The following is a 21642-nucleotide window of genomic DNA, read 5'->3' as shown; positions in this document are numbered from 1 at the left end:
CTATTTCTTTTAGCGGTTCTAACAACAGCTTTAGCGACAGATCGTGCAGCTTTGTACTCTCCAAGAGCAAGAAGCTTTTGGGGGTGGTCATTAGGAAGGCGAGGTAGTGCTCGGAGTTTTTTTACGGCGAAGCTTGATGGAGTCTCGAACTTCTGGGCCTCACCAACGTACAAAGAGGCTGTGTTGAAGAGTAGTCTAGTGAAGGAATCATATGTGTGGCTTAAATTACTTTTCAAAGCTAGCTCGATTTCAAATTGGTACCGACCCAGTCGGCGTCCTCGTATTTCCACCGAGGTCTTGTGGCTACTGTAGGGGTAGAGTGCTCGAATGATACAATGATTGGAATGTGGTCACTGCCGTGATTGTCTTCCAGAACTGTTCAGGAGAGTTTTGGGCTAAGGTTCCAGGACACTAAGCTTAAGTCCAGGGCAGAGGTATTTCCAGTTGAGGGGTCAATTCGTGTGGGTAAAGAGTGGTTCAGGATGTACAAATTGTTGGTGGAGCAAAAATTTTCGATAAATTAACCTCATTTACCCAGTCTGAAAGCAGCGGGAAAAAACATACTCCTCTAGCAATAGATATGAAACTTCCGGTCGTCAATAATTTGTTTGATACTATCGAATAATGGTGTGTTCAGAATCATTTTCGAATATACGGGATACACTGATTCAGGAGACTTATTTATACATTTAAATCTACAGAATTTATTATTAAAAATAGGCTTACATCATTACTAAAAAAATCAACTCAATTTTCTTTGACGACATTTCGCGCCGTCAACCATTGTATAACGAAACGCCTCAATGATAACACCACAAAGATGGTACTGTCCTCCATACCCTGAGCCGAAAGTTTCCTTGCCAAAGAAACACTTTCTTCACAGTGTTGCACATTCCCATTAGCCAACACGTACTTAACATGCCACAGCTGCTGTTCAAACAGCTTTTCGAAGTATTCCATCATCGATTGCAGCACCTTTTCTGAAACTAGTGTTAGGTTACTTTCCTTATCTGTAGTCGTTTTCTCCAATAGGTTTAGGAACCGTGATAGTGTTTTACTGGAGCTTCGGGTTGAAAAAAGAGGAACAAATTTCAGGATTATTATCAGAATGGTGCGGCTTAATTGTGGTACGTTGAAAGACTGTCTTTGGACCTGGACCGAGTACCAAATGTTGCTCAGTATTCCAAGGAAGGCTTCAATAGTGTCGAAATGGAAACTCTCGATGCTCTCGATACGTTCGCTGATCCAAGTTAGAAAGCCTAGTGTGTTGACCATCACCTCACACGATTTTGGAGTTTTGACAATAGAGTTGAGGGCGTTTAAAATAAGAATGTTTAGCTCTCTGTTCGAAAGCGGGGAACCGTAAAAATCTAGCAGCGCTCGAATGACGGGGGATGTTCGAAGAATCATGAAGTCATCGTGACTTTTGATGCCATTGTAAATTGTTTCCATGATGAATACCCGGTGCAGGTTGTGCTTGACCTCACTGCTGTGGAACATTACCAAGAAATTTGGGACCGCTTTGAAATCGAACGTGTCCTTTAGGAGAAAGTAGTGTGTGAGAGTCGAGTGAAGCTCGTTCAGAACTTCCGGTAGAATGTTGATAGTTTCGCCGATGAACAGGGTCGGTAGAAAAGCGGGCTTCGGTAACTTTTTCTTGGTGTTGTCCGGTTTGTCCTTATTTGACGGTTTCCCCCGGTTTAGCGTGGCAACGCCGTTCTGTACTGCGTTGAATAAGTGCAGCCAAAATTTTGAGTCGATGAATTTTCTGTAAAAATTGGAAAATTACAATGTTTTGAAGAATTGGGAAATGTAAAAGAGAGCTTACCTAGAAAGCTCCAAATGGCCTCGAATCCTCACGATCACACTGGCAGCTGCCACTCGCATCGACTCATCGTCACTGGCAAGACAAGCGAAGGGAATTGCCAGGGCGCCGTTTTTACCAGCCAAATCGAGCAGATCGTAGTTTTCCGGTGCAAACAAATAACCCATCATTGGAAGCAAAAATGAGGGATCATATATGGCTGCCTGAACTTCTCGCTTTCCGGCACAGTGTTCCAAAAGTTCAGCTGGAGGATTTTTTCTCCGATGAAACTGCTGTTGCTCGACGTAGCGTTCCAGTTCATTTTGAGGTTGTATCATTCCTGGGCTTTGAGAGTCTTTGACTAGTTCGTCAAAGTTCACATCTGGTAGTTGTCGGGTGGCGTCTAGTTTGCGCCAGATAGGAAAACTACGAAGAGTGTTGCCTAGATTGTCTTTGCTGAATAGGGAGAGGGCTTCAGAGTTGTTTGTTCTGAACAGAGTTTGCTTATCGGACGATTCTTGCCCTAGGGAAAACTGCTTAATAGCCGTTTCTCCCCACAGATAAGGGCGATATTCGTGCATATGGATGTTGGACTGCTCGTAAAGCTGAATCAAGGCTAGAACGTAACGGTTGGTTTCCGTTAATGTGGCACCGTAAGCTCCCAGCAGTATTGGGATGTGTTTCTTGGTCATAACGCTAGAATTCTTGCGAGCGATGTTGAACAGGAGATGAACCAGTGATGTTTTCACTCGAAACTGGAAAGAAACAAGCAGCACATCCAAAAATCGGGAGTGCGTCAAAGCTAGTTCGTAGAGCGTAGCCAATTCTGCAGGTGAGCTGTTGTCTTTATAAAAAAGATTAACGAGTACAGCTGAGATTTTCAGCAAAATATATAAACGATCGTCATATCTGTAGGGATTATCGGGACACTTTTGAATGTCAATTCCAAGCTTCAAGGAAAATTTGCAGAAATTATTCCAGTTTGAACTATCCGTGATTTCTTTGAATTCTACGTTCTTTAAGTGCTTCGAATTTTTAGAAGTTTCTGCCCATGAAAAGGTGACCAAAACCAGTTCATGAAGCTTGTCCAGTTCCTTGGTAATGTCAGAAGCCTTCAATAAAATATTGAAAAACTGCAGTAAAACGTTAAACACGTTTACATAAATTACTTTGGATTGGTTGACATCATCATTCGCACTTTCTAGTGCCTTTCGGTAGATCTCCATCATGAGTTTTAGCTGATATATTTCCAATGTATCCAGTTTAAGTTTTTTCTTGGCAAAATCTACACATTCATTGCTTGGCATACAATTTTTAATCAACTCGCTGTTTGCAATATGATTCTCTTTGTAGATCACCGCAGCTTTGCCTGGTTTTTCGATGGTTTTACTCAAGCCACTCTTGAATTCGTTGTAAATTGAGGTCATAGTCTTCTTCAAAGCATCTTTATTGTTGCTCAAAACACCTTTACGGAATGCTACATTGACCAACGGATAAATCAATTCTTTTTTAGTGATGTTCCCTGGAATCAGTTCAATAAAAGCTTCTCCATATCGATCATCCCTTTCCAGAAGAAAAGCGGCAAGACGAACCATCGGTTTTCCCAATCGTTTGCTCTCGAAGAAACTTCGGAACAAGTCAAGATCCAAATGAGCTATGTTATGGCTGAAAGTCTCTAGGTAGTCCAGTATTGCGATTTCTAAACTCTCTAAGTTTAACTCGTTTCCGTTTTCTCGAATGAAGTCAACATATATTTTGGACAGGCCCTTCATAGTCTGTTCGTCCAAGAAAACGTCGTAGCTTTTGGCCAATTTTATCAGGCTACCAACCAACAAATTGTAATGATAGGTTTTCTCATTTTTTTCGTTGATAAACTTTTGATGGGGCAAATTGGCGTAATGCTGCAGCAATTCCACACAATGGCGCTCGTTGAGTTCAAATATTTCTAACAACTTCTCGACCAATCCAGCATCCAAGATATATTCATCTCCTCCCAGTGTCGACGATCTAATAAGTTCGCCAACGATTTTGTTCGAATAAAGCACCGTGTGCTGTCCAAAACTTTCGACAGATTGTAACTTTTTGAACAGCTGATAAACGAGCCCAGTCACGTTTTTTCGCAACTCCGTTCTTTCTTTGCGAATACTGAAATGCTGATACAAGACCGGTCGATGGCAGAAAATGTTACGCAGAACTTCGTCAAGCTTACGATCCTGGGCGGGGAGTTCGATTTCGACCTGCAGAAGCCGATCTAGTAGGGTGTTTAGATAATGCAAGCACACCGATACATATTCTTGGTCCAAATCACCTTGCTCAATAAAGCGGGTTGCGTAGAAAACGGTCTGATGTATGAGATAGACCAACTCGCAGCGTTGATCCGTGGAGTCTGAAAAAGATGATAAGAAAAATATGAGGATAATATATATGTATTCCGAAAAACACCAGGTTTTAAATTTCCTCTCCCAGACCCAGGTGTCAAAGCTAGGTCTTAGATTTCATAGTCAGATTTCAAATTCAGATTTATAAGATGCTATGTACTTTAGGGTGGCAGTCGAGTTTTGACCACAAAACTTTTTTCGACCTGTATAATTGCTGAAGGGTCTTTAATGATTATCATCAGCATCAAAATAAAAAAAAAGAGTAAAAATTTGTTGGGAACTTACCATCCTGTATAATCTGATCTAGTGGAACAGTTTTCTTGTCTAGCAAAAATCCGCTGAGCTTTCCAAGCGAACCGTTCCTATTGTTTTCATCCAATCGCTTCAGCTTTCCATCAACGACCGTTTTCCGGAAGTGCTTGTACATGGAACCACCCAAACTTTTGCAGCAATTTTCTACAATCTCCGGATAGGGTAGTAGGTGAAAGTAGCGCAAAGCTACCGCTTCCAAATAAGGTCGAAACTGTTCGGGTCTTTCCGTGCTCGGGTGAAACATGTACATCAGGAAGTTATCCGCCACAGGTAATTCGATGGTTCTGTCCGAAGAACTGGCTTGCTGTTGACCGTAGCTTTCGGCTTCGACTTGTTTGAACAGTTCGTCCAAATCCGATTTACGGACCTTTTCGAATGCTTCGTTTATTAACGAGTGATCGTTCTCTTTGGGAAGATTTTGCTGCTCAGCTGCAGTGCGGAATGACTTTGCCAGGTACGGGAATATGGCCGAAGTGAATTCAATTTGCTTGAGTGATTGAAACCAGATTTCTATTTCGGTTGGGTTGTTTCCAAATAGGGACGTGTTTTGGAAAAGAGACAGTAGCATTTGGGTTGATTCACGTTGCATTTCTAGGTTTCCGTGGAGGTAAACTTTGATTAGCAGCTTGAGAACCGATGGAAACAGATTGGAGTTGAAGGCGATTGATTGAGGCTCGAGAGCAATTACGACTTTAATAGCTTTGAATTCATAAGAAAGGTATTCCTGTTCTAGGGCAGCATTTTTGTAAACCGGGTCCAGGATGTTGCGGTAAGTTGTAATGAAGGCGGAACTTTCTATGTAGGATGGAAATGTTCTGATGCATGCTATCAGGATGTCCATAGCATATTCCATAACGATGTATGGTTTTGATACCAGTTTGTTGGTTCTAACAGAGTTCATGGAAAACATTATGGTATCGATGGTGGGGAAAAGTGCCAATATCTGGTTGATAACGTCAAATTTCACTTTTTTCTGATCAAATTGATCAAGATTCGTCAACTTAGTTATCTCCTGAAGATACTGTTCACATTGACCCAACATAACGGATAACATTTCCAAACAAATTGCTGGTCTGCTGTCGATGAAAGAGCTGACGTACTCCAGAATAGTTCTTGGAAGTGTAGATTTAACAACAAAGTTTGAAACTTGCTTCGCATCTGCCGTTATAAAACGTGGAACAATTTCTTTCGGCTTCGGTGCACGTAAAATTTCCAGCAAAAATGCTTGATTTTCTGGTTTTTTCGTTTTTAACAAAGTTCCAAAATTTTCGAACACAGCTGGTAAAACTTCTGGACATACTTCGAAAATTTTCAGAATCAACTTTCTCTGGTGCTTGCCTAGTTTGGAATTTTTCAAAGCCAGTAGAATATGCTTGTGCCGGGAGCTTCCTTTAGCTAAATCGGTTACTTTTGGAACTAAGTGATACTTTTTCGACGTCAGTAATGGAAGCACAACTTTTTCGACAGCATTTGAAACCGACGCACGTAGTTCTTCGTTAATGTTAGCTTTTGGTGGTCCAACCCAATCGTACACATGTATCAATGCTTTTAGAATATCCGTTGAAAAGGTTGTACGGTAAATGTACTTATCGATCTCCGGACATTCTAAAACGTATTGTTGAAACGTTTTCATTACCAAAATAACGTTTTCAGCCCTGTCGTACAAAAGATTTGATACCAGCGGGTTAACCAACAGAAAACGACTTAACCAAGCTCTGGTCAAATCTGCTCCCGTATCGATCAGAAACGAAAGATTGAAATCGATAAAAACTCCACGTAACGATTCATGCGAATCATTAGCCGAACTTTCGCGAACAGTTAGCATCTCCATATCCGGAAGGCAGACATCCAACAGTTTCAGAATATCTTTACCATGGCTATAATCAACGAGCAGAACTGCTTTCAGAATGCGGAACGCCGAAGATTTATGAAACTCATTTTGCAGGGTCCTTAACAACGACATTATTACTGGCTTATAATCGGTTATAATTGACTTCGCACATTTGGCTGCATAATCGGCATGTGTTTCGTCATAGTTAACACTTTCGATCAGAATGTAGTGTATCAACGTGAGCAACTCCGCAATGTCCGATAGTTTTTCCTTGTCGAGAGCATTCAGAACTTTGATCAGCGGCTTAAACGTGCCACCCGCTCGAATGTAATCTACTGCGTAAGAGGGATTCTGTTGCAGCGAGGCCGTAAAATGACGAATCACTAAAATTTAAGTGAAAATCATTAACATTTCTTTTAACAATCAATCAACAATCTACTCACCATCGATAGGTACTGAATCTTGGTTCAGCTTTTGCCTGAAATTCTCAACCACTTTATTCGCGGGGGTATTATCTACCGGATGCTGTTGCTTCGTATCCTCCAGAATCTTTTTCGCCGTACCCTTCTTTATCTTTACCTTACGAATCTTATCCTTGGTTAGTGCATTCCGCTTTACTTTCAAACCATCCTTTTTTACCTTCAGCTTTTTCATTTTCTTACCCGCTCCGCCACCGGTTCCATTTTCAACTTTCGCTTTTTTGGCCCCGAACGGACAGCCCCCGGCGGAAATCGATTTTCGCTTCATTGCCGTTGTGGTCATGCTTTCGGGTGTCACTAAATTAGCAGGTTAAAGTATTGTTTTAAAGGTGTATTTTTGAATAAAAGAGACCGACTAGTTCCTGTTGCACGTTTGAGACCGATTTTAGAACAACAAAACCACGCGGTTCGGAATGCGATCTGTCAAAGGGGGAGAATGGAAGAATGTGGGTTCAAAACATTGCGATTTCACACACACTACCTTCTTTGTTGTGATCCGGTTTTTCGTATACATGGAAAATTTTGGGAACAGACTACGTCAGCAGCGCTACCAGTGGAGATAATTGGAAGTTTTACGGTGAGAACTTATCCAGCGCACAAACCGATACGTTTAATCCAGTGCATTTTTGCCGCTAGAGGTGCTGAAGTAACGAAATTGATAGGCAGTGTCGATGTTTAAATTTTTTTCATTTTCGTCATTTTCGATAGCAGATTTCTTATGAAGTACGGTGCACAGCAAAAAATTTCTAAAAGTATACGGAATCTAAAACACGAGTGATCTATTTTTTTACGAGTGTAATTCACAAAAGATGTAATTTTTAACTCCTTTTGATGTAATTTTAGTCTTTAGAATAGAAATAAATTGTTTTGATATAATTTTACATTCTGTGATGTAAAAACCAAGCGGTCAATGAAATTTATATCACAAACAGTGTAAAATTATATCTGTTTGTTTAAAATTCAATGGAAATTCTCAACTTGTGGCATATGTGTTTGTTTTTGTCCGAGCAGCCATAAAAGTTCCAATCAGTTCGGCAAGAAAATTTACTATGAAAAAAGCCAAGGAAAACAAATAAGTCCACGGAATTCGGATGGAGATAAGGTAAATGACATTATGTAAGTGAAAGATGTGGAACCTAATTATTATTTTTGTTTCAGCAGATTTACGCAGTGAAGTGGAACCACGATTGGAGAATACTGATGACGACGCTGACCGGTAAAAATAGGCTGTATGAAGTCCATCATCCAAACCTGGCACTGCTCATGATGTTGGGTGAACTTTTTTTTATTTTTATGCTTCGATTTGAAAATAAATTCCTTCAGTAAAAGAAATAAGTGTGTTTCAATTATTTATTATTTATACCTTCAAAAGCGGCAAACAATCAAAACAAAATCATAATTTACACCGTTGTGTATTTTTACACGGCAAAATGCGGCTCCATTGGCGTGCATCGTTATCGATCTAAATTTACACGCCCCAAAAATTACATTCTTGTTAAAAATACACAGTGATAGAATTTTAGATCAAAAACGATGTTCCGATTTCGTGCATCGTTTTCGATCTAAAATTACACGATTTTTTCTTGCTGTGTGGTGGCCCAAACTGGAACTTCAGTTTCGATATGTTAGGCATCTTAAGTTTGGTGTGCACACCTGATATTTTATCCTGTTAATAAGAAGATTTCTTTCTGTATTTCCAACGGCTGAAATCTCGGGACAGATAAAAGGCATGTCGTCCTCGTTTCTTCCTGAGATTTGTATAAGCAGTCCAGATGTTTTATAGAGAACGATGTTTTTTTTTCTGTGGTTTAAATCGCTTTACTATGTTTCAAATTTAGTTTTTTATTTTTTTTAATTTATTGAGAGTGTCAAATACTGAGCATATTCATAAATTACTTATGTTCTATTTACTGACTAATTCAAATCCTATAATTACTAACTTATTTACATACTTATTTAATAACTTATTTACATACTTATTTAATAATTTATTTACTTAGTTACTTACTCAATTACATACTTACTTACTTACTTACTTACTTACTTACTTACTTACTTACTTACTTACTTACTTACTTACTTACTTACTTACTTACTTACTTACTTACTTACTTACTTACTTACTTACTTACTTACTTACTTACTTACTTACTTACTTACTTACTTACTTACTTACTTACTTACTTACTTACTTACTTACTTACTTACTTACTTACTTACTTACTTACTTACTTACTTACTTACTTACTTACTTACTTACTTACTTACTTACTTACTTACTTACTTACTTACTTACTTACTTACTTACTTACTTACTTACTTACTTACTTACTTACTTACTTACTTACTTACTTACTTACTTACTTACTTACTTACTTACTTACTTACTTACTTACTTACTTACTTACTTACTTACTTACTTACTTACTTACTTACTTACTTACTTACTTACTTACTTACTTACTTACTTACTTACTTACTTACTTACTTACTTACTTACTTACTTACTTACTTACTTACTTACTTACTTACTTACTTACTTACTTACTTACTTACTTACTTACTTACTTACTTACTTACTTACTTACTTACTTACTTACTTACTTACTTACTTACTTACTTACTTACTTACTTACTTACTTACTTACTTACTTACTTACTTACTTACTTACTTACTTACTTACTTACTTACTTACTTACTTACTTACTTACTTACTTACTTACTTACTTACTTACTTACTTACTTACTTACTTACTTACTTACTTACTTACTTACTTACTTACTTACTTACTTACTTACTTACTTACTTACTTACTTACTTACTTACTTACTTACTTACTTACTTACTTACTTACTTACTTACTTACTTACTTACTTACTTACTTACTTACTTACTTACTTACTTACTTACTTACTTACTTACTTACTTACTTACTTACTTACTTACTTACTTACTTACTTACTTACTTACTTACTTACTTACTTACTTACTTACTTACTTACTTACTTACTTACTTACTTACTTACTTACTTACTTACTTACTTACTTACTTACTTACTTACTTACTTACTTACTTACTTACTTACTTACTTACTTACTTACTTACTTACTTACTTACTTACTTACTTACTTACTTACTTGCTTACTTACTTACTTACTTACTTACTTACTTACTTACTTACTTACTTACTTACTTACTTACTTACTTACTTACTTACTTACTTACTTACTTACTTACTCACTTACTTACTTCATTACTTATTTACTTACATACTTCACGCAGAGAAAACTTGGATTTTGATACCAAACAAAACTGACTTTGATTCAAATCATTCAGTTTTTTGAAGCAAACTCCTATTTTTTTGAATCAATGAATTATCGTTCTGAGTCAAATGAATAATTTTGGAAAAATAATTAATTTTTTTAACTAAATAATTTTGGACTTAGATTTTAAACAAATTCTTTGATTCAAAAGAAATTTGTTCAATTGCACATTTCGTTTAAAACAAAGTAAATTTTCTTTCAACCAAAGAAAATTGTTTTCAACAGAAAGGAATAATTTCTTTAAATTAAAATTTTAAGCTTAGAAGATATTTTGGATTGAGCAAGAACCGAATTTCGAATACAGTTTGTCCGGTTGTGTTGAAAATCAAAACTACACTCAGGCAAATTCTTATTATAATTTTCATAAGATGCATCTTATGAACCGCTTTTTAGAGTGTAAAATAATTTTCCATAAGAGTCTTATGAAATTCTTTCAATTTTCATACGATGTTCTTATGAAAAATAGAAGAAACGGCATTGTGTAAAAATAATGAACACATTAATTGATTCCTTCAGCTTTTTCATCATCTAACAGTACGGAGTAATCGCTAGTTCATAGTTACTAGTTTTTCTTCAAAGTTAAATGTTATTGTCATCTCCGGAATGGTAAGTTCGATTTGATGTTTTTATGTGAACGTTCAATATATTAGTAAACTTAAATACATGTTTTGTTTACTTTTCAGCTAGCTGATCGGCAAAAAACGCAAGTTCGAAGATTGGGATGCGGCAAAAATAACCTTGATGAAAGCGTCTGTTGATGCGCTGCTGATGGTGACCATTAATGATTTAATATCGAACAAACTTGGCAAACAATAAAGTGAATGTTTTCAGCATGAAATATCTGATTTTTTTTCTTATTAGTGTCGAATCCGCCAGTTCCATTTCGATTCGAATATTTTTCACATAAACAACACGCATCCGTTTATTGCAATAGTCGTAGAACAACTGATGTTTGCTCTGTTTGCGCATTAGGATGTTTTCTCGCTTACTCTCAATATACACGATAAAACGCAAAACCTAATAACGCGTCATTTTATGACCAATTCTAACATTCTTATTATATTTACGAATTCTTTTATTCATTTCATCTATCCTCTACATTCATCTCCTCCTCTACTCTCAATCTTACTTGAGATTACGAATTGTTATACAATTAAATCAAACTTTTTTCCAATATGACCCTCGTCCAGTAAAATTTGTAAAAGTAAATCATAAACTGAAATTAATAAAAGTTTATCCAATGTATCAATTTTCATTAATCGAGCCAAAAGACACAAGGCTTTATTTTTTTTGCAACTTGATTCCCATTTGCCAAGTTGTTTTGCTAGTTTTATAATACTTTGTTAATTTTTAAATTAATCTTTTTTTTTCTGCAAAGTTCTTGCTTTTCAAAACTACATTACTATTTCATCACAATCATTTACCTTTTTGATAATAAAATTTATTTTGAAACTTCCTATTTTACGCCTTCATCATTTATTCTTTTTAAACATCTTTTATTTTAAAATCATAAGCTTGATTTAGTTTTTACTTTTATTAGCTGTATTTTTAGACAAAGCTACTATTTCAATCATTCACCATTTTTAATTTGTTATCGAATATCTCTTGAAAAATTTCCTTTCTATTCTTACGTCAGAGTTTGTAATTTTCAAAAAAAAATTTTTTTTATTTTCTTTTTTTTATGTAACGTTCTTGCTTTTGGGCTTGTGATATAGCTCAGTTGGCAAGTCTGTTGTCTCCTGAGCCGATGTCCGCGAGTTCGAGCCCAAGAGTAAACATCGAACACAGTTGTACCGGATAAGTTTTTCAATAACGATCCGCCAACTGTAACGTTGATAAAGTCGCGAATGCCATAATGATGGTAAAACGACTATAATCGAAACAAAAAAAAAAGTTCTTGCTTTTGAAAACTTCATATCGACCACATATTTATCATTAACCAATTACAGTTTGTTTTTAACCATCAAATTTTTCGATTTTGCCAAAAATTATTTTATCATTTATTATTATCAAATTTCTTGTCTTTTTTCTTGTAAATTATACTTTTAAGCTTGTTTTCTTACTCAATATTACTATATTTCAATCATTTACTTTTTTTTTAATTTACTTTTATATGGACTCTCTTTTGAAAAATCTTCATATCATATTATTCCTAATAATCGGTTTTCATTTTTCCATTATCTATTTTGTTTATGCAAAGTTCTAGGCTCCATGCATAACTTCATGATTAATCCATCTCAGTTAACTACTATTTTATGGCATTTTAAATTTATTAAAAAAAAACACACTTATTTTCTTAGAACGAAATTTTCCATAACTGCTTTATTTTTTTTTTTGTTTATCTTCTATTTTTAGAATAAGCTGTACTTTTTCATTTCAAAACTTGATTTTTAAGTAAAATCTTATCATTTTTAAGTATTTTTTTTAATGTATCTCTTGTTCATACTTCATACTTTTTCGTTAAATTCTCAATTATCATAAATAGGTTCTATCTTTTTTTTTCATTTTCTTATTATTTTATTTGTTTTAAGCAAATTTCAAACTTTGCATAACTCCAAACCTTCTCCATGTCAATCATTGACCATTTTGAGCGAATTTTTATTTAACCCACTACATTTCTTAAAATACATTACAACAACATTTTTAATTTTTAATTATCAGCTTTTTTTGTATTCTTGCGAAGTTTGTTTACTTTCCGAAACTCAACTTTAAAGTTAAAGTTTTTCTGCTTCATTCAAAATTCATCTTTTTTTTTATCTCAGATTTTTTTAAACTTCAAGCTTTGCCTTTTCCATGTCAATCATTGACCATTTTGAGCGAGGTTTTCTTTTAACCCACTACTTTTCTTAAAATACATTACAACAACATTTTCATTTTTTAATTATCAGCTTTTTTAGTATTCTTGCGAAGTTTTTTTTTTTACTTTCCGAAGCTCAACTTTAAAGTTAAACTTATTCTGTTTCAATAATTCCACTACTTTTCTTAAAATACATTACAACACCATTTTTGATTTTTTTTTAAAATAATCAGATTTTTTTTTTAGTATTCTTGCGAAGTTTTTTTACTTTCCGAAGCTCAACTTTAACGTCAAAGTTATTCTGTTTCAATAATTCAACTATTTTTTTAAATCTCAGATTTTTAAAATTTCAAGCTCAACCTTTTCCATGTCAATCATTGACCATTTTGAGCGAGATTTTCTTTTAACCCACTACTTTTCTTAAAATACATTACAACAACATTTTTAATTTTTTTAAATTAACAGCTTTTTCAGTATTCTTGCGAAGTTTTTTTTACTTTCCGAAGCTCAACTTTAACGTTAAAGTTATTCTGTTTCAATAATTCATCTTTTTTTTTTTTTAAATCTCAGATTTTTAAAACGTCAAGCTCTGCCCTTGCACCAGAACCTCGCCTTATTCAATCTTATTTTGATTTCCATATAAATATTGCCTCTTGGAACTCTGCTCTTGCGGCAGAGCCTCAATCTTCTCAAATATCTTTTTGTTTTCAATCAAAAGTTCACTTTTCAAAATTTTCAACCTCATAACTCTGCCCTTGCGTCAGAATCAGTTTTTTTCTAGAGCTCTGCCCTTGCGTCAGTGCTCTGCCCTAGCATTCGAATTCTGCCCTTGCGTCAGAACCTCGCCTTATTCAATCTTGTTTTTGATTTCCATCTATATATTACATTTTAGAGCTCTGCACTTGCGGAAGAGGCTCAACCTTTTCAAATTTCTTCTTGTTTTCAAACAATAGTTCGTTTTTCAAAATATTCAATCTAATCTCATAACTCTGCCCTTGCGTCAGAATCAGTTTTTTTTTCTCTAGAGCTCTGCCCTTGCGTCAGTGCTCTGCCCTGGCATTCGAGCTCTGCCCTTGCGTCAGAGATCCATCATTCCAGCCGGTCATTTATTAAAATTCTCTACTTTTGATCAGAGTTCTGCCCCTGCGTCAGAGCTCTGCCTTATCAAAACTCACTGTTTCTACTGTTCACTTCACGAAACACCCCAGTTAATTTCCTTTGTCTTCAATAATATCATTAACTTACCTGGCGGAGGGAGTCTCAACTACGCCATTGTCGAATCCGCCAGTTCCATTTCGATTCGAATATTTTTCACATAAACAACACGCATCCGTTTATTGCAATAGTCGTAGAACAACTGATGTTTGCTCTGTTTGCGCATTAGGATGTTTTCTCGCTTACTCTCAATATACACGATAAAACGCAAAACCTAATAACGCGTCATTTTATGACCAATTCTAACATTCTTATTATATTTACGAATTCTTTTATTCATTTCATCTATCCTCTACAATTAGAAAGTGATTTACTGTTTCCATAAGAACCTCTTATGAAAAGCAACAACCTCTCATTGCAGCAGGCGTTCATCTTCAGAATTCATTCGCTTCATAAGACAATCTTATGAATTTCAATGATTTTTCTTATGGCGCCACTTCATAAGAGAATCTTATGGCATACATAATAGTATTTTTCTGAGTGTAGTGAATCAGAGATAGCTATTTAGGAGGATTCAGGATGAAGAATGGTAAGTGTGTGTTAATCCATTAATCAAAAAGTGAATGTTTAAGACTTTATATGAACTCTTGCATTGTTACAGGACCACAGCTGATTCCGCCCCAAATCCAGCGGTCTGATTATCTTCGGCCCGATCTTCAGCGGTAATCACCAGTTGGATGACCACTAAAGCTAGCAACCGGAGCTGCTTCCGGAAGTCTATTGAAGAAGAATGCCCTTAGGCCAAAATTAGGACCGGATGATTCAATTATAGTGAACCACTGTTAGTGTTAATTTTGTGAATAAAAATGAATTTAAGATGTAAATTCTTTCTTTTTATTATTCAAAATTCCTAATAGGAACTTCGGAACAACAGAAAATATTTCTTCCAATTGGAATGAAAGGAAAATGGTTCAATGAACCAATCCTTTTAAATCTAAATGTAAATTACATTGTAGCAAACGACAAGAACTTTGTTTCAAATGGAACTGTTTTTTGTTTCAAAGCATTAATATTTTGATTCAAAGATTTTTCAAAAGATCCTAAATCCACGGGGTCGTACACTAAGCGAAATAGCCTCCAGTAGCGTGGGACAGTCGATTCGCGATGTCAGGAGGTCGGCGACAAATGAATCACGTGTTGCTTGTCTGCGGGCTTGAATGGGTGTCGATATCTATGAGGCGGCATCAATTTTCGTATAGCTAGGCAAGCGAAAAGGGTCTTGCCAGTTCAGGTGTCTAAGGGCATATCGCAAGAATCGCCGCTGAATGGTCTCGAGCCGATCGACACCGTTCTGGTAGTAGTGACACCAAACAGCTGAAGCGTATTCAAGGATGGAACGAACAATACTGCAGTATAAGCTTTTCAGGCAATACACGTCCTTGAAGTCCTTCGCCACTCTAAAAATGAAGCCGCGAGACTTCTGGATGCTTTGTCAATCACGTAGTTGGTGTGTGCCTTGAATTCCAGGCGCTGATCTAAGATTACGCCAAGATCGTTAACGTGGTTAGCACGTGAGATAGGTTCGTTTCCAAGGAAGTACTCCGCAATTAAAGGCTGCCGCTTACGAGAAAAGCTGATGACTGCACATTTGCTGCGGTTTAATGGCAGGCAGTTAATGTCGCACTACTCAGCGAAGAGGTTGAATTGACATTGCAGAAAATTTATGTCGTCGTTGTCGTTTATGGTGTAAAATAGCTTTAGGTCATCAGCATAGCAAAGTTTGGGGACGTCGAGGAGTGACAACACGTCGTTGAAATAAATTAGGAAAATAATCGGTCCGAGATCGCTACCTTGAGGCACACCGGAGGTGGCAGAAAACTGCCTGGAAAAGGTGTCACCCGTTCGAGCAATCAATTTACGACCAGTTAAGTAACTGCGGAACCAGCCGAGTAGAGTACCACAGAATCCTAAGCGTTCGAGTTTTCCGATGGCAATCTCATGGTTCACCTTGTCGAATGCAGCGGACAGATCGGTATAGATTGCATCGGTTTGAGATTTGGCAGCAAAACTTTCATGCACAAAAGAAGTGAACGTTAGCAAGTTACTTGTCGTAGAGCGTTTGGGCATGAATCCGTGTTGATCATTGGAGATGTTATTTTCGCAGTACGTGAAGAAAGGATCCAAGACCACCAATTCGAATAGTTTGGCAATCGAACATAAGGTAGAGATTCCACGGTAATTGTTAACATCTCTCCAATTTCCTATTTTTTTGTACCGGGAACATGTAAGCTTCCTTCCATAGTAGAGGGAAGGTGGCTCTATCTAGCGAAGCTTGAAAAATGAGCCGAATAGGGGTCAGCAAAACAGGCATAAAACTTTTTAAAAAAGCAGCTGGTATCCCATCCGGGCCCGTAGAAAAGGAATTCTAAAGCTTCGCTGCTGCTCTAGAGATGACTGCTTCCTCGATTTCAATGCCATTTATAGAAAATCCCAATGACAAAACGTTCCTGACAGCGCTAGCTAAATGTTCTGGGGATATTGAAGCTGAAGTGAAGAGATCGCAGATTTTACGGTCAGAGTTCGCCGTTATGCCGTCCAAAAACATGTTTGAAGGTATACCCACAGAGTATATTTGTGGTATTTTTTTTTTCTTTTTTTTACAAGATGGAAATTTGACTTCAAACCATAACAGCCGGGTGTTTGCTGCCGTGTGTGGGTTCGTCCCACTAAAACCACCTTGGGCTTCGTGTGCCAGATGTGCCCCTTGGTTTCACCCTATGATACTACATCAAGGGGTAGGCTGTGCTCATGCACTTATACATCTCACCCTTTTCCTCTTTCTCAATTTCTCCTTGATCATCGTTCTGCTTTATTGTTTTTCCTCCTTCTCCTTTTCCTCTGTCGTCAACTTCAGACTGGTACGGAAGACCCCGAAACGTGTGCCGGTTAGGTAACGCTTTCATAATAACTCACGCCCGTCACAGCATCCACTATCCCGGGGACCTCGAAACGTGTGCCGGTTAGGTAACGCTTTCAAAGTAACTCGCGCCCGTCACAGCAACCACTTCTGCAGGATTTCTAACCACCAAACTAGAATCCCGACACGACCACCCCGAATGGTATCTCCGCTTCCTTTTGCTGCAGGAAAGATCGTAGCTGAGTACGTGAGACCTTTTAAGTCCCACCACACGTATGAGTCCAGATTGGGGTTATACCGCGCCCTAAGATCGCGTTGCTTTTGAATTGAAGGCCCAAGACCTTTCATTAGCTTGTCAAATTTGGTTGACTATCTCGCTCTCTCCGTTCATCATCTTTCCTGATCCTTATCAGATCGCGCATGATTTGCGAGATTTCGTCGACTATAGCACGCCATGACTGTTCGTCGCGACACATTTCACTCACTATGTTTTCAGCGTTCAAATTTTGAAGTTGTTGACGCCTTGAATTGAACCTGGGGCAGACAAAGATAGCATGTTCTGCCGATTCCTCCGTCTCTACGCATTCCGGGCAATAAGGCGAGCTGATAAGCTTAAACCGATGAAGGTATTGCTTAAAGCACCCATGACCCGAAAGGAACTGCGTCAGGTAGAAGTTGACCTCTCCATACTTCCGATTTACCCAGTCTGAAAGTCTCGGGATTAGCCTATGCGTCCATCTTGCGTTGTTCGATGCGTCCCATTGCTCCTGCCACTTGAGCATTGACGCTGCTCGTTGAATATTACGCGCTCCTCTAACAGCTCTTGCTTTGTAACATTCCATATCCTCCGCCAGAGTTATGTCGATGAGAACCATGCTCGCGATGACAAAAGCTGCATCTGCTGATATGGTCCTGTACGCACAGGAAACTCGCATGGCTATCAACCGATGAGTGCTCCGTAATTTGGATCTGTTGCGCTCTACCTCTATCGCGGAGCTCCAGGCCGCTCCTCCGTATCGTAGTTTCGACAGTGCTACGCTCGCAAGGAGACGTCTCTTGCTACTCTTTGGACCATGGCAGTTCGGCATAATCCAGGCCAATGAATCTATGACTTTCGATGCACTTTCGCAACAGTATTTGACATGCGCACCAAAACTTAAGCGATGATCGACCATTACTCCAAGGTATTTCAGCTGCTGTTTCGAAGATGTCGTGTGCCCTCCAACAGTAATCTCCATGTGCGGCACAACTCTTTTATTGGTCACGAGCAGAACTTCAGTTTTATGGTGAGCTATCTGAAGCTTAACTCCCTCCATCCAGATGCCAACCCTTTCTACGGACACCGTTGCAAGGTCTTCTACCTCCTCGATTGTTTCGCCGGTAATCATGAGCACGATATCGTCAGCAAATCCGACTATCTGCACGCCTGCTGGTAGTTTCAGCGTTAACACCTCATTATACATGGCATTCCAAAGCACAGGTCCGAGTATGGAACCCTGTGGAACACCCGCTGTTAGGGCAGTAGATCGTATCCCAGTTTCGGTTTCGTACGTCAGGATTCGATTTTCGAAGAAGCTTCCTATTATCCTGCAGAGAGTATTGGGAACAAGCATCCTGTGAAGCGCTTTGGCAATCGCTTCCCAGCTGGCATTGTTGAAGGCATTCTTAACGTCGATCGTCACAATGGCGCAGTGACGAACACCTGTTCGCTTCTTTTTATATGCGCGCTTCGCGTACTCTGTCACCATACGGATGGCGTCCACCGTAGATCTCCCTTTCCGAAAACCGAACTGTCTGTCCGACAGTCCACTTCTGCCTTCTGTGTAGATAATAAGTCTGTTTAATATTATCCTCTCCAGTAGCTTACCAAGGGTGTCCAGCAGACAAATGGGTCTATATGATGATGGATGCCCTGGGGGTTTCCAGGGTTTCGGTAGTAGCACCAACTTCGCCGTTTTCCACGAATTGGGAAAAGATCCCTCGTCGAGACAATTTTGTAGCACCACTCTGAAGGTATCCGGGATGGTCTGTACCGCCACCTTCAGCACTGCATTTGGGATTCCGTCTGGACCAGGGGCCTTATTCACCGCAAGTTTCTTAGCGATAGCCACGAGTTCTTCGTTCGTTACTGGCTCGATGTCGTGGGCACCCGCGTCGTACGGGGTAAGTGGCCACTGCGTCGGGCCATTCTGCGGGAAAAGATGTGCAACGATCTCTCTCAGTTTTTCCGGACACTTTTCGGTCGGCGACCTTGGGCCACCGAATCTCGCCAGTGCAACTCTATAGGCTTGGCCCCATGGGTTATCATCTACGCTCTGGCATAACGCTCTGTAGCAGTTTTCTTTGCTTGTTTTAATAGCTCGCTTAAGTGCCACCCTGGCTGCTCGGTAAACGGCACCTCTCGTTTCTCTGTCGGCTTCATTTCTCGCCCGTTGAGCTCGTCGTCTCGCTTTTAGACAGCTAGTACGAAGCTCAGCTATTTCTGAAGTCCACCAGTAAGCCGGTCGTCGCCACCACTTCGGTGTATTTCTTCTGGGCATGGTCATGTCGCACACCGCTACCATCATTTTCGTCAGCTGCTCAGCATTATGGACCTGGGATGAGTCCTGCATGTATACAGCTTCGGTGCACACTTCCTTGTCGAACACTTTAGTCTTCCATCTCCGCTCGTGCACTGGCAGCTGCCTTACTGCCACCGGATTTCGGTTTCCTACGCTATAGCGTATCGCCTGGTGATCGCTGTGGGTATAATCGTCACACACTCTCCAATTCATATCAGTTTTTAATGATGGACTCGCAAAGGTGATATCGATCACTGACGTTCTGTCTGGTAATCCATGCTTGCGATAGGTGCTGATGGATCCAGTGTTGCACAGCTCAACTTCCAGTCTTGCGAAGGACTCTAGTAGACTGTGGCCCCTAGGGTTGTTGCACCTACTACCCCAGTTTACCGCCCAGGCGTTGAAGTCTCCTCCTATTACAACAGGGGCCTTTCCTGCCAGTTCGTGAGTGAGTTCATCCAACATTCTCTGTGGTATACCAGGTTCTTTCCGCTGTCTATTAACGTGTTTCCAAAAGGATTTTGGGAAGGACTTGAGGTTACGTTGTACGCGAAGTAGATAGTTATGGTAACAACGTTCACTGGCTTTTTCATAAACGGAGTTAAGTTTACGATATATTTCCCTAGTGTAGGATGATTTTTGCTTCTTGTAGTTTCGAAGAGCACATATTTTTGCCGTCTTCAGTTGTCGCAGTTCAGTCGTGATCCAGGGGATTCGCATGTTTCCACCGCTAGAGCGTTTTGGAACGTGGCGATCGATGACATAATTCAGAATGTGTGAAAAGGTATCAGCGTTGGGATTTGAAAGATCAAGCTCAGATATCCAGTCGATAGTGCCCAGAATGTTAGAGATGTCGTCGAAGTTAGCGTTCTTGAAGTAGAGGAAGAAGGTCGCTGGTTTCTCTACTGTAGCGTGCAGCCTAGTTACTTCAAGTGATGCCAATAGAGCAGGGTGATGTGGGACTACTTTAACAAGCGGTGCAGGAGCGATTTCGATGGTATTCGTTCACCACGTCGTTGATCTGGTGCAAGGTCGCTGCACTCAGGGAGTCCAATATGATGTTTGAAGGCGCCGAAAAAGAAGAGCGTGCTGGGTCCGGGTACACAAAGCTACCATGGTTGGAGCACCACTTCAAACCGGGCATATTGAAGTCACCAATGACAAGTAAGTCATCTTCTGGAGCGCAGAGGGAACTAACTTCGAAGATGCAGCGAGAAAACGACTCAGCGAGGGCAACATCTCTTGAGCGATCGGGTGGCAGATACACTACATATACGTACAATTTCAGGTCTACAAGATCAATGCGAATCCATATAAGTTCAAGATCGCACCAGGAATTGTTGTCGATAAGCTGCGCTGGAAGATTCGACTTCACGGCAAGTAGCACCCCGCCTCCACTGGACTTTTTGCTGTTACGGGCGCTTCGGTCACAGCGGAACACTGCGTAATCAGGGCCGAAGATCTGACTTGATAGTGTGCGGTCATTCAGCCATGTTTCTGCGAAGGCGATGACGCCATAGCAAGGAAAAAATTTTTTGTTCAAAAAATTTGTGTTCAACTGACTAAAACATGAACCTAGCGTATTTTTTAAAAAAATAAATGCCATCAAAAGATGCGTATTTTTGTGCACTTAATCTTCGCTGAACAAAGTATGTTGTTTGTATCATTATGTGATGAGCTATTTACGATTCAATCCTTATTAAAAATCACAACTTAGGATATTTTTTATTTAATTTATCAAATTTGTCTTTATAAATACCTACTTGAAAATCAAACCACTTGCAAAGAAAAGGCTTAGGTGTTTTAAGGGAATCATCAGAAGGCCATATGGCAAATTTGAGCAGAATCTGATAACGGGAAGGGGATGATTCCCTTTAAACATATAAGTCTTTTCTCTGCAAGTGTTTTGATATTCAAGTAGGTATTAATAAAGACGAATTTGATAAAATAAATAAAAAATATCCCAATTTGTGATTTTTAATAAGGGTTGAACCGTAAATATCTCTTCACACGATGATACAAACAACATACTTTGTTCAGCAAACATTAAGTGCACAAAAATCCACATTTTTCGATGATATT

General features: G+C 38.7%; 1 protein-coding gene across 1 annotated transcript; it reads right to left on the bottom strand.

Moving 5' to 3' along the window:
• Positions 1 to 704: 704 nt before the first annotated feature.
• Positions 705 to 7183, bottom strand: LOC129747470 (uncharacterized). Its single transcript, XM_055741712.1, has 4 exons — positions 6769 to 7183; positions 4468 to 6708; positions 1829 to 4190; positions 705 to 1768 (listed from the first exon to the last, which is right to left on the bottom strand). The coding sequence occupies exons 1-4, from the start codon at positions 7085 to 7087 to the stop codon at positions 748 to 750; spliced, it is 5943 nt and encodes a 1980-aa protein (XP_055597687.1). The 5' UTR covers positions 7088 to 7183; the 3' UTR covers positions 705 to 747.
• Positions 7184 to 21642: the final 14459 nt, after the last annotated feature.

Source organism: Uranotaenia lowii, chromosome 2 (assembly GCF_029784155.1).
Source record: "Uranotaenia lowii strain MFRU-FL chromosome 2, ASM2978415v1, whole genome shotgun sequence".
In the NCBI taxonomy this organism is placed as follows: domain Eukaryota; kingdom Metazoa; phylum Arthropoda; class Insecta; order Diptera; family Culicidae; genus Uranotaenia; species Uranotaenia lowii.
Note: the sequence above shows the minus strand (reverse complement) of the source record. Positions and strands in the feature narration are given on the sequence as shown.